The 12,562-nt window shown below is 52.0% G+C and overlaps 1 protein-coding gene across 5 annotated transcripts; it reads left to right on the forward strand.

The window, feature by feature from the left end:
* The first annotated feature begins 361 nt into the window (after positions 1–361).
* Positions 362–12,175, forward strand: PEX5 (peroxisomal biogenesis factor 5). Of its 5 annotated transcripts, XM_068142069.1 has the most exons (16): positions 362–390; positions 790–995; positions 1,463–1,498; positions 1,664–1,796; positions 2,415–2,549; positions 5,125–5,230; positions 6,407–6,497; positions 6,809–6,925; positions 7,288–7,380; positions 7,557–7,676; positions 8,199–8,342; positions 9,739–9,809; positions 9,978–10,193; positions 10,334–10,499; positions 10,695–10,852; positions 11,180–12,175. In XM_068142069.1, exons 2-16 carry the CDS (start codon positions 846–848, stop codon positions 11,379–11,381), a joined length of 1,938 nt encoding a protein of 645 aa, XP_067998170.1. In that variant the 5' UTR covers positions 362–390; positions 790–845; the 3' UTR covers positions 11,382–12,175. The 5 variants fall into 5 exon arrangements, with proteins under 5 accessions (XP_067998170.1, XP_067998169.1, XP_067998171.1 ...); XM_068142068.1 differs by lacking the exon at positions 362–390 and having other exon boundaries at positions 551–995; XM_068142070.1 differs by lacking the exons at positions 362–390; positions 7,288–7,380 and having other exon boundaries at positions 551–995.
* Positions 12,176–12,562: the final 387 nt, after the last annotated feature.

A 12,562-nucleotide genomic window follows, 5' to 3' on the forward strand; every position in this document is an offset into this window, starting at 1 on the left:
CGCTGTGAAGGAGCTGACATTTCTACGCTTTAACTGAAGCCATCACACACTTTTTGGTTAAACGTAAAGCAAGCAACAGCATCCCACCAGCCAGCTGAGCGAGTGCCGCTCACAAGCACGTTTGTCGATTGCCGCTGTGGCATCGCTTCACTGCGTGACATGGACATGTCCTACACACACCGCTTCGCTCTGGCGGCGGGGACCAGCCAGGGACGCCTCTTCCGCCACCAGCGCTGGGCCCCCGCGAGAGCACCGTGCTCGGAGACCGGCCGCGCAGACGCGGACCGCTGTCCCTTTAAGACACTGTCTCGGCGCACGCCGGTTGCCTGGCCCTTTAAGAGTTGGCCCTGCCCATCACCCCGTCAGGCCAGCGAGCTTCGGCAGCTCTAGGTACGGTGTCAGGCGGGGGAAGTCGCGCCGTCCCCACCGCCCGTGTGGGCTGGGGCCGGGGACAGGCGGCCGGGTGACTGGCGGGGGCGCGGGGCTCACTGGGCTCGCTGCGGGCTGTGGGTTTGATGTCCTGGCCCGGCGGGGCAGGGGCGGGGGCGGGGCAGAGGGAGCTGGCGCGGATGCGGCATGTCTGTGAGCCTGGTGCCGGCCTGTCCCGGCTCGGGGCCGAGCTCGGGGCCGCCCTGTCCGGGTAGGCGGCGGGCAGCGGTCGGCCTTTGCCCGCAGGCTCCCGGGCCCATAGGGCAGGAGGGCCTGGTGGGTGGCAGCTGGGCTGGGGCCCGGGGCTCCCGGCAGACGATCGCTTCGCCTGGTGTTCACTTGGTGTCTCTGCGGCCCCAGGGCCAGGTGCAGGCCTGCTGGGGTTTGGCGCTGAGCCTCCCTCTCTGCCTGGCGCCATGGCCATGAGGGAGCTGGTGGAACCGGAGTGCGGGGGCTCCAACCCCCTGATGAAGCTGGCTGGCCACTTCACCCAGGACAAAGCCTTGCGACAGGAAGGACTTCAAGGCCCGCGGGCGTGGACCCCTGGGGCTCCCGGAGCTGCAGCTGTGAGTGCTGAGGGTCGCTGGGGTTTGGATGGGGGCCCTGGCTGCACCTGGTCAGAGCGGGTATAGGGTGTGTGGCTGAGCAGCACGGGGCACCTGTTGCTGCAAATAAGTGCAGGGTTGCTCTTTATCTCCTGGAGGAAGAGGCTGTGGGATCACCCGGGGTGTCCTGCAGGAGTGTGGGATGAGAACCTGCTTGTGAAAGCTGGGTTTATGGGCACCCAGAGGATGTTGGTGGCTGCCTTACTATCACAGGCCCTAACCCTGAAAGCGGTGTGGGGGCGTTGGGCAGTAGCACTTAAAGCGTTCCTGCTCCTTTAACTGTCACACCATGAGAGCAGGCAGCTAATGCAAGAAAACACTGACAGCCTAAGCTCAAGGAAGGTGTAAACTAATTGCATCCTGCAATGTGTGATGGGGAGAGGCATGGGCTCAAAGCTGTTGGGATAATTGTGCATTAATTCCTGTAGGTGTCCAAACCACTGGATGTGGCCACTGAAGATGAGGTAAGAGCAAACTGTTGCATCTCTTTACTGCTGTTCTCATCAACACTGTTAGCTGTTTTTCTTCTTAACGTTAAACCTTCCTTCTGGCAAGCCCATTTCTCTCATTCTGTGTGGCTCTGCTTGTTCACTTCTATCCTGTTTGTAATCTGTATCTGTCACTGGCAGCTGGTTGGAGAGTTCCTGCAAGAGCAGAATGCCCCTTTACTGTCCCGTGCACCTCAGACCTTTAAGATGGACGACCTGCTGGCTGAGATGCAAGAGATTGAACAGTCAAGCTTCCGACATGCCCCGCAGAGAGGTAAGGGGAGCCAGGGTAGGTGTGGAGCTGGAAAAGATCTTGGTGTTTTGGTTAAGCTCCTAGCAGAGAGGCTCTCATCTATTTAGCACTTACTGTATCTGGAGGATTGTTTCCAGATTTGGGCTTCCTAGTACGTGGGCATGCTGGAACCAGTCCTGTGGAGGCGTTCAGGGAGTGGAATATGTGGAATCAGAGGCTGAGGGAGCTGGGCTTGCTCAGCCTGGGGGAGAGGGGCCAAAGTGGCAGGAACACACAGAGTGTCTGGTTGCTCTCTGCAGCAACCCCAGCCAGGATCTTGTGAATAGGGGAACTGACTAGATGTAGAGAAACACTTCTTCCACTGGAGAACTGGTAGAAAGTTACCAGGCTTGGACAAGTTCAGGAGCTACTTAATGAATGCCCTGAACAACCTGACCTCTAGCTTTAGTGCTAACCTGCTGAAAGAACACTAGCAACTTCCAGAGATCTCTTTCAAGTAGAATCTTTCTGTGATTTTACTGTGATGAAGGGAAAGATCAGAGATGATGAGTGTTAGTCTGGACCACTTAAGTCATGCCTTTGAGTCCACCAGTCCTTATTTCTGTGGTGTGTGCTTTGTTTTTCTTTCTGTCCTCTTAGCTCCTGGTGTGGCAGACCTGGCACTGTCTGAAAACTGGACCCAGGAATTCTTGGCTACAGCAGCTGATGCTGGTGATATCTCTTCAGATTACAATGAGGCTGACTGGTCACAGGAGTTCATTGCTGAAGTGACAGGTGAAGGGTCCCTTCTAGAATGACTGTTGGGATGTTGCCTAGTCACACACTGGCATGTAGTGGAGATTTGCTGAGTGGAATATTGGAAGAAGGTTTTGGGCCCAGCAGTCAATGTTGACTGTAGCAGCTTTAACAAGGGGAAGGAAAAAAAAAAAGAGGCTACTTTAGGGAAAATGTGGTGCTGAAGCTTTTTGCTGAGGTGTAAATACCTTCTATTTTTAGCTTAGGTTACTTGGAGAACTTAGGAGAAGCAGCCTATTCCAAATGCTTTTATCGATGGGATATGATTCAGCTGATACAGATTCTGGATGTGGTCTGTCTCTGCTCTCTCTAAAGGCTAAATTTGTCCTTGTTACGAAGGTCAATACTGTGTAGTTGCATTGGCCAAATTCTTAGTTGGCTTCGTGGAAGTAGAGCAGTGTTGCACCTTGGAAGTGAATGTTTCTGGCTCAAAGGTTAAACTTTCTGTTCCAAGTTACCAGTTCATTTAAGAAGCCATTCTTGTATGTAGAACTGGGGCTGGAATGGGGGCCTCTCACCATCCATGACTGCATCTGGAAGTCTTAAGGTGTACATAGATGCTATTCTGTTCTCCAGAAGTGGCCACTGTAGAGTCAGGCAGTCCCATTCTTTGGCCTTCACTCTTTATACTTTTGGAAATACAAATCAGCATTTAAAAAGGTCTTTGAGACAGTTGTGATAAAACCTAGTGCTTTGTAGGCTCTGCTTTTGACAGAGCCTTGTTATGCATTGCTACTTTTCTTGACCTACATAGTATCCCATGTGGAAGAGATGAAGAAGTTGTGAAATGAATGCAGGAGATCCTAAGATGATTAGCACCACTGTGGTATCTATATAATGCAAAGCCTGAACCTGTGAGGTCACACAAGCAGGGTGCAAGAATAACCATAACCCTGTGGCTGAAATGCAAAGGATGAGTTTGTTTTTATCTTGTGAACCAGGGGATCTCTGAAGCAGCATCTGGGCAGAGGCTTGCAAGTGGGAACATGGGACACTGTGCTAGAGAAATACCCTGCTGCTTTCACCTGAGAGTGGGGATTTTGCAGGCCTGGCATGTTTGTTTGTTTGATAAGGTGCTCCTGGGCCTATCACAAGTCTGTTTTCTAAACAAATCTTTTACTTGGCAGGCACACAAAATTGTCATCAGTATCATGTCTGGGTTTTGGCATCTCAGCTGCTCACTTCAGCATGTTTGCAGTCCTAGAACCTTAGAGGTTTTCTCCAGCCTTAATGATTCTGTGATCATAAAGACTGACAGCCAGCCCAGCACTACTGTGCCCACTAAACCATCTCACAAAGTGACATGGCTACGTGTTTGTTTGAACACCTCCAGGGATGATGGCTCCACTTTCCCAGGCAGCCTTTTCCAATGCCTGACCGCTCTTGCACTGAAGTTTTTCCCAACATCCAGCCTAAACCTTCCCTGGTGCAACTTGAGGCCATTTTCTCTCATCCTATCCCTTCTTACGAGGGAGAGGAGACCAATCCACACCTGGCTCCAACCCCTTCCAAGGAGTTGTAGAGAGTGAGAAGGTCTCCCCTCAGCCTCCTTATCACTAGACTAAACAGGCCCAGTTCCCTCAGCGGCTCCTCACCAGACCTGTTCTCCAGACCCTTCACCAGCTTCCTTGTCCTTCTCTGGACTCACTCCAGCAACAAAATGCACTTTGTGTAGCGAGGGCCCCACAACTGAACTCAATAGTCAAAAAAAGTGTGGCTTCTCCAATGTGAATACAGGGCCACTATCACTTCCCTTCATCCTGCTGGTCATACTATTGCTGATCCAGGCCAGGATGGTGGTGGTCTTCTTGGCCACCTGGGCACACTCTGGCTCATCTTCAGCTGGCTGTCAATCAACACTTCCAAGTGGGCAGCTCTCCAGCTGCTCTTCCCCAAGTCTGGAGTGTTCATGGGGTTGTGACCCAACTGCAGGTCCCAGCACTTGGCCTTGTTACAGTATCACAGTATAACTAAGGTTGGAAGAGACCTCAAGGATCATCGAGTCCAACCTATCACCACAGACCCCATGACCAGGCCATGGCACCAAGTGCCACGTCCAATCCCCTCTTGAACACCTCCAGGGACGGTGACTCCTCCACCTCCCTGGGCAGCACATTCCAATGACGAATGACTCGCTCGGTGAAGAACTTCCTCCTCACCTCGAGCCTAAACCTCCCCTGGCACAGCTTGAGACTGTGTCCTCTTGTTCTGGTGCTGGTTGCCTGGGGTTGTTAAACCTCATCCAGCTGGCCTCAGCCCATTGAGGCTTTTCCAGGTCCCTCTGCAGAGCCTTCTTACCTTTGAGCAGATCAACACTCCCTGGCAGCTTAGTGCCATCTGCAAGCTTACAGAGGGAGCTCTGGGTCCCCTCAGTGAGCTGTTGTTTTCCCACAGAACCTTTCGGCTCAGAATAAAGAAGCAACAAGCACAAGCAATCTTTCTTTGAAGGGGTCTCCTCTGGATGGTAGCTAATGGTGTGTAAAGTGGAGAGAGCAATCTGCAGTCATTATGAGTGGTAGGCAGCCTGCCTTATTCTTTTCTCCATTGCCTGCAGATCCACTGTCTGTGTCTCCTGCCAAGTGGGCAGAGGAATACCTAGAGCAGTCAGAGGAGAAACTGTGGCTGGGGGAATCAGAAGACCAGGCTTTGGCAGATAAATGGTGAGTTTGTTTTCTCAGCACTAGGTATTTCTGCTGCTCTCTTGAGTGAGGGAAGCTTGGGAAGGGGACAGGAATGCACTGTGGCTGGAGTCTTTTTGAGTCATTTAACACAGGTTGATGTTCTCAGGCCTTTGGTTTCAGAGCAAGGAGGAAACAATGCCTGGGGACTGGAGTTTTTAAAGGGATCCTGTCTTTGCTGTTTCCCAGTTCCAGAAAGACACTCTGGTCATGTAGGCTAACCTAAGGTCATGCCTAATGCAATGTTCCCTACAGTGATTTCAGCAGTCAGTTCAGGAACTCCTTATCAAGCTTCACCACCCCCAACCCCCCAAGGCTATTTCAGATTAAGAGATCTCAAGTGCTCAACTCCTACTTGTAAACTTCTACCACTTCATTACTCCTATCTGAGAAACTACATTCAACCTTTCCTCTGGATGTTTGCAGATCCAGCTTTCCAGACATTACTTTCATGTGTTTTTGTGTGCTGAATAAGAGTTGTCTGCTGTGGGCCTTCTCTGTGTAGCTACCTGCTGGCTGCAGTCAAGTTTTTCAAGCAAAGCAGCAAGACACAAGCCATTTGGGCTTCTTGGGTCTTTCCCTAAAAGAAGCTTTGCATATTTGGATTCTTCTTCCTCCTAGCTGTTGCCTTTTCTGATGCCCTTCTGCAAATGTGGGCATTCCTGAATTACTGCTGCCAGTTCCAAAGGTTTCACCAAGGCTGGTTGTAGTAGTAACACCTGGAGTTCATCCTGTCCTGCTGTAAGCTAGACAACACGTTAAGTTGTGCACTTGCTGTCAGCCTTCAACTCTTTGCAGAGCTGATGCTTTTCCAATACCCTATGCTCTTCTATGAGCATGACCTACTTTCTTGGTTCCTAGATAGGTGACCTTGGTTTGGTAGTGCTCAAACTTGCAATATCTGGCAGCATGGGAGCTTGCCAAGGAATCCAGACCCTTCTGCAGAACTGGGCTGGCACTCTAATTAGTCACTTGCATATCTAGGAGTAATTTTTAGCAGGTGGATAAAGGTATTGAATCACTTCAGAGAGCCCCAGAGACTCTGAGGAGGCATTGTATCCCTCAGTACTGTTGTTTGGCCCATTGTGGAGGCGGTTGTTAGTGGAAGAGTTCGCTGCTGCCTGGTACCTGACTCTCTTTTCCTGCCTCTGAACACAGGTATGAAGAATATCAGCCTGAGGATGATCTGAAGAAAACTGTTAGTGATTTTGTCTCTAAAGTGGATGACCCAAAACTCAAGAATTCTGAGGTGAGAAGTTCCTTGCTTGGGGCTGACAGATGTGGAAAAGGGATGTGGGGAATGAGAAGGGGGCATAAAGCCTCCTGCTGTGCTGCATTTCCATGAGTTTCTATCAATCAGTGAAAACAGACCTGCAGTCCACCCTAGATACTGGCCACCTCTACCATGCAGCTCTGACATCCTGTCCTCCCCATCTCTTTGGGCCTTTTTTGCTGACCTTGCAGAGACAAGTCCTCTTAGAGCAGGAGGGGAGCATGGGCAGGGGGCTTGCTGGCAAAGAAGCTGCTCAGCTCCACCCTTATCTCCTTTCTCTGCCGCAGTTCCTAAAGTTTGTGCGCCAGATCGGAGATGGGAGGGTATCGATCGAAGCTAATCAGGTGACCCACAGAGACCAGGATCAGGCAGAGCAGTGGGCAACTGAGTTTATACAGCAGCAGGTAGGAGTGCCAGAGCCCAGGAGGAAAGCTTTTTGCCACAGTGCTCACTCTGGGAGCGAGGGAGAACGGCAAGTCCAGCTCTGAGCCGTGGCCTAGCCTGGGGGAGGTGAGGGGAGGGGCTGTTAGGCTCTCCTTAGCAGAGTCTAGCCAGGGGCTGGGGATGTGTTTGGGTAGTGTGAGTGTTCTCTCCTGTAGCAGCCGGGAGGAAGGACATGCCCCGGTGAACTCTGTTTCGCTGTGTGCAGTCAGTTCTCGTTGATGGGGAGGAGAGCTCATCACAGACCCCAGCTGCTGCTGTGGGATGTGGCCTGATGCTGCCAGACTCTAAAAAGAAAGGTGTATTTCTGTTTTCAACCTCCCAGGGGGCATCCGATGCCTGGGTGGATCAGTTTGCGCCATCTGGGAACATGTCAACCCTTGATATGGAATTTGAGCAGGCAAAGACTGCTGTGGAGGTAAAGCTGGCAGAGGAGGAGGGCTAGGGTGCCGACCGAGAGCCTCTGCTAGGGTTTCCTCTCCTTTGCATGCTTTGAGGAGGGCTAGAAGTGTTTCAGAAGGTGTTCTCTGGTGTGCCTGTAAGGGCTCAGTTTGTGATTTGAGGCACCTTAGTCACATTCTGTTCTCCATTCAGTCAGATGTGGACTTCTGGGACAAACTCCAGGCAGAATGGGAGGAGATGGCCAAGAGAGATGCAGAGGCTCACCCTTGGCTCTCTGACTATGAAGACCTCAGCTCTTCATCATATGACAAGGTAATATATCTAACAGGCTCTCAGTCCTGGCACTGTGCTTTGGAGGGGACTGGCAGTAGTATGTCTTCCTCACAGATGAGTTCCACAGGCCCTGCTAGGATCCTGATCTCTTGTTGTCACGTGTGTCCTCATCCCAGATCAAGTGGGGGTTTAGCACATTAGTCTTTTCACCCATGCTTGTCTGCAAATGCTGTCTAGTTCTTGTTCAACACCAAACACCAGTTAATGCTGGATTTCTCTGTAATGAGCACAAGTGGTGTTGCTGCCCCCAGGCTGCTAGAACCCACAGCAGATGCTGACTCTCTGGTGCAGCCTGTTGCAGGTGTGGTTTGGGGGACTTCTGCAGCACAGCGTGGGCGGGAAGCGGAGCCATTGCTGTTCTTTGGCCTGCTGCAAACTAGCAGAGAGGCAGAGGTGCTCACTGCCCTGCAGCTGGAGTGTTTCTGCTGCAGCAAGACTAGGCTGTGCTGTTCTCCCTAAGCCTGTCCCCTAGCATTGGTCCCTGTCTGTCTTCCCTGCCAGGGTTACCAGTTTGAGGAAGACAATCCCATGAGAGATCACCCGGATGCGTTCGAGGAGGGGCGGAAGCGCCTGCAGGAAGGTGACCTCCCCAATGCTGTCCTGCTCTTTGAGGCTGCAGTGCAACAGAAGCCAGATCATATGGAGGTGAGAGCAGAGAGGACTTCCTTCAGAGGCAGGAGTTGTGCAGAGTGTATGAAAATATCTCATTTTGCCCTGGGGTATGTAGCTGATGTCAGACACTCCCCCAGGAGAGCTGTAGGTAAGGAGGACCCTTATGACTAAGGTCAGTTACAGAAAGCACAAAGCCTTGAGCCTAGATCTCTGTGAAGTCTTTGGAACACAAGAGACTGCTTAGAATGCAAGTAACCTTATGTGGTCCTCCTCTGGCATGCCTGCCTCGAGGACCCAGGCATGCTGAATTCTAAGTGTCTCTGATGAAAGCCCTAATTACATATGATTGGAAATGCTTAATTTAAGCCTGAGGCTTAGGTGGAAGTGACCTCTTGGAACAGAGGTTCTTGGCTTTGGAGAATACAAACATCCAGCTTTTAGGGCACTGAGAGTAGAGGAAAAGAAAACAGATGTTTTGGAAATCTACTTTAAAGTGGTCAAAAGATGTTGCTTATGGGCATTCTAGGAACCTTTTCACTGTGGGTGCCAGAGCCCTGGAGCAGGCTGCCCAGAGAGGTTGTGGAGTCTCCTTCTTTGGAGACATTGCAAACCCACCTGGATGTGTTCCTGTGTGACCTGCCCTAGGTAATCCTGCTCTGGCAGGGGCTTTGGACTGGATGATCTCTTGAGGTCCTTTCCAACCCCTGACATTTTGTGATTCTGTGGATCTCAGAGGCAGTGTGGACTGCAGGCTGAGCATAGTGGAGAGGTAGTTGGAACAGGAAGAAATCTTGGGCCAGTTCTGGCCAGCTGTATGGAAAACATTGCTGACTCATGGGCATCCTTCTGTCCAGCAAGACCCCCAGGTTCTTTTCCCCAGAGTTGCTCTCCACACGGAGGTAGAAGTGGCTTTCATGCACTGCTGTCACAGTGATTGAAGATGCACTCAAACAGCAGTGCTGCTGCTTTCAGGTCTGGTGTTCAGCTCCCAAAGATTATCACTGGCTTGTGGACCACTGCACAAGTGTGTACAGCTGCCTGCCTTGGAAGTGGTCTTGTTCTCAGCACTGCTGCTGGGCCATTTTGTTCTTAATAAGTGAGGGATCAGCTTTCCCTCCTCCCTCTGCAGTTTGACCACAGAAGTTAAAGGTGGCTATTCTGCGGCTTAGAAGCGTGAGGCTGCCAAGAGCTGCTTTGTGACAGATCTCCAGATGGATAGTTGGCTGCTGCTTTTCACTGTAGCAGTGCCAGCTGTACTGGCCTCAAGCACCAATGTGCTGTCTTCGGGAGAAGCATTTCCATGGCTGCCATGTGCACCTGCATGTGTGTGACTGTGCTCTGGGAATGTGTGGGGTCATGCTGTGGGTTTAACCTCTGTCTTCACTGGCTGATCCTTTCCTCTGATTTCCTGTATCCTTATCTCCCCCAGGCCTGGCAGTATCTGGGAACCACCCAAGCAGAGAACGAGCAGGAGCTTTTGGCAATCAGTGCCCTCAGACGGTGAGTGTTGCAAAACCCCTTCTGAGCCCTTGCTCCTCGTCTAGTGTGCAGTGCCACCAGGGCCACGTGGCTGGCAGGCTGTGCGCTGGCTTGATCGTGTTACCTCCTCTCTGGAGCTCTCCCAGACTGATTTAATCCTGGATTCGCTTTTCTTTCGTTGACTTGCAGGTGCTTGGAGCTGCAGCCTGGCAACCTGACTGCACTTATGGCCTTAGCAGTCAGCTTCACCAACGAGTCCCTGCAGAAGCAGGCATGTGAGACCCTGCGGGACTGGCTGCGCCATAAACCAGACTATGCCCACCTGCTGGAGAAGGAGCCACAGGAGAGTGTCTCGGGGACAAACCTGGGGCCTCCCAAGCATGTCCTGGGTTCACTGCTGTCAGAGTGAGTTAGGGTTCTCAATTTCGGCCTAAAGCTGAAAGACTTCTTGGAGGGTTGGGCCTGGTCCAATCAGGAGCAGAGGGAGCAATCCAAGGCCAGCTCTCTCCACAGTCCACCAATATCCTTCTGCTGTGCTTTTTCAGCTCGCTGTTTGCAGAGGTTAAAGAGCTGTTCTTGGCAGCTGTGTGCAGCAAACCCTCAACTGTGGACCCTGATGTTCAGTGTGGCCTGGGTGTCCTCTTCAACCTCAGTGGCGAGTACGAGAAGGCTGTGGATTGCTTCAATGCTGCCCTCAGCGTGCGCCCCAATGTAAGAAAGGGCAGACTGGGGGTGCTGGAGGTACCTGGAGGCTTAGTGGGTGAAGGTTTGGATGAAAGTGCTGCTCAAAAAGAGGCACGCTTCTGGAGCGGAGGAATGGGACAGACACTTGGGGAAGGGAGAGCTGACTTGGAGCTTAAAAATAGGCAGTTGATCTCACCCCTTTCTCTCTGCCTTCTCTTCCAGGACCACCTCCTGTGGAACAAGCTTGGTGCCACCCTGGCCAACGGGAACCGGAGTGAGGAGGCTGTGGCTGCGTACCGCCGGGCCCTGGAGCTGCAGCCAGGGTACATCCGCTCCCGCTACAACCTGGGCATCAGCTGCATCAACCTGGGTGCCCACCGGTGAGCACAGCGTGGGCAGGCCTGCTGTCACCCATGGGTGTGGCATGTAGCTGGGGAGGGAGAACCTGGTGGGTTACTCGGGCAGCACCACGCAGGCTGCAGTCCAGCCTTGGCATAGTGAGTGGACTTGGTGCTGAGAGGCAGTTGGAGCAGAGGCCAGCTGGGCTTCAGTCTCTGCTGAGAGAGAAGGAGGAGTCTCTGACAGCTCCAGAGTGAGGCAGGATTTGGTGAAGAGAAATCTGTGTTGGGGAGCAGAAGGAAAAGGGGCAGGGGCTCTGAGATGTTCCATCTCCTCCAGTAAGTGTGTGTATGCTCTCACATTGACAGCGAGGCTGTGGAGCACTTCCTGGAGGCTTTGCACATGCAGCAGAAGAGCCGAGGCCCGCGGGGGCAGCACGGCGCCATGTCTGACAACATCTGGAGCACCCTGCGCATGGCCCTCTCCATGCTGGGCCAGAGTGACCTCTATGGGGCAGCTGACTCCCACGACCTTCCCACACTGCTTAAGGCATTTGGGCTCCAGCAGTGACCTTCCTTAGGAAACCTTCACTAGGGCTCATGCATCTTTGCTCTGGTAGGGCAGCTCACTGCCACCTGTTTCTCAAGGACCTTCCACCGAAGTGTGCAGCTTCGTCCACCTGTCTGCTGTGGCCTGAGCACTGCTGAGCAGTTCCTTCACCACCTCTGTGACTGACACTGCTGCTAGGCAGTTGATCCAAGTAGGGAAGAAAGCAGCACCAGGCATCTGCAGTCATGGCCAGGCTGGCTGTGAGACCTTGTCGTGGCTGTTCTGCAGAGCCTGCGTGTTGGATGTCTCTGGTGTGGGTTGCCAGGTGGTGGAAGTGTGATAAATTGTGGAGTTTGAGCATGCTTCCCCCATATGTGTGCTTGCAGTTGTGTGGAGGTGGGTTGTTCGGGAAAAGTGGGGGCAGCAGTCCCCTGTTCTGGGCACTGCTAACTTCATGGTACAGCCAGGTGCTAGTTTCTCAGTGTCTCTTCATGACTCTTTTAAGAGCAGAGTGTTGTACTTAGATGGAAGCCCTTGCCCTCTCAGGGTAAGAGGAGATCCCAAAGCTCAGACTTGAGTGTGATAGGAATGAAAATCAAAAATGTACCCAAAAGAGGGTGGGGAAAGGGTCAGGTCTTAATTTTCACTTGATCACGTGTCACGGTTTTCCTTTGTGCAAAAGTTCCTGATCTTGTCTGTAACTGAATCTTGTTAATTATAAATATCTGTATATGATTCTGCTGGGGAAAAGGGGTTTTTAATTGTAAAGTATTTTATATAGTAAGGGGGCAAGAATTAAAACTGCCACAATGCTGTCTCACTGTGCCTGTGTTGGAGCTGCATGCAGGGGGTAGTACGAGATGTAAGGCATCTGCTTTTGAAAAGATAGGTCAGAATCTCAGCTTCTCTCTCCCCTTTGGGTGTGGGTTGTGTTTTATTGATAGATAGGTGTGAAGCTTAAAGGACCTCCTTTTACTGTAGCCTCAACTAGGAGGCTGAGGGGAGACCTTGGTCTCTGCAAGGCTCTTGAAAGGAGGTTAGTTTTGGTCTCCTCTCCCTAGTAACAAGTGACAGGACAAGAAGAAGTGGCCTCAAATTGTAGCAGGTGAGGATCAGTTTGGACACTTTAAGAAACTTCTTAATTGAAAGGGTTCTCAAAGCCTGAACCAGGCTGCCCAGGGATGTGGTTGAATCCCTGTGCC

The sequence above is a fragment of the Melanerpes formicivorus genome, unplaced genomic scaffold, assembly GCF_026170545.1.
Source record: "Melanerpes formicivorus ecotype bairdi unplaced genomic scaffold, bMelFor1.0.p_v2 SCAF_8, whole genome shotgun sequence".
NCBI lineage: Eukaryota > Metazoa > Chordata > Aves > Piciformes > Picidae > Melanerpes > Melanerpes formicivorus.

Excerpts from the sequence above, each read along its gene's own strand:
- PEX5 (XM_068142069.1), top strand. The coding sequence starts at position 846 with ATGGCCATGAGGGAGCTGGTGGAACCGGAGTGCGGGGGCTCCAACCCC. Across the intron at positions 6,498-6,808 it reads CAAAACTCAAGAATTCTGAG|TTCCTAAAGTTTGTGCGCCA; the intron begins GTGAGAAGTTCC and ends TCTCTGCCGCAG. Across the intron at positions 6,926-7,287 it reads CTGAGTTTATACAGCAGCAG|GGGGCATCCGATGCCTGGGT; the intron begins GTAGGAGTGCCA and ends TCAACCTCCCAG.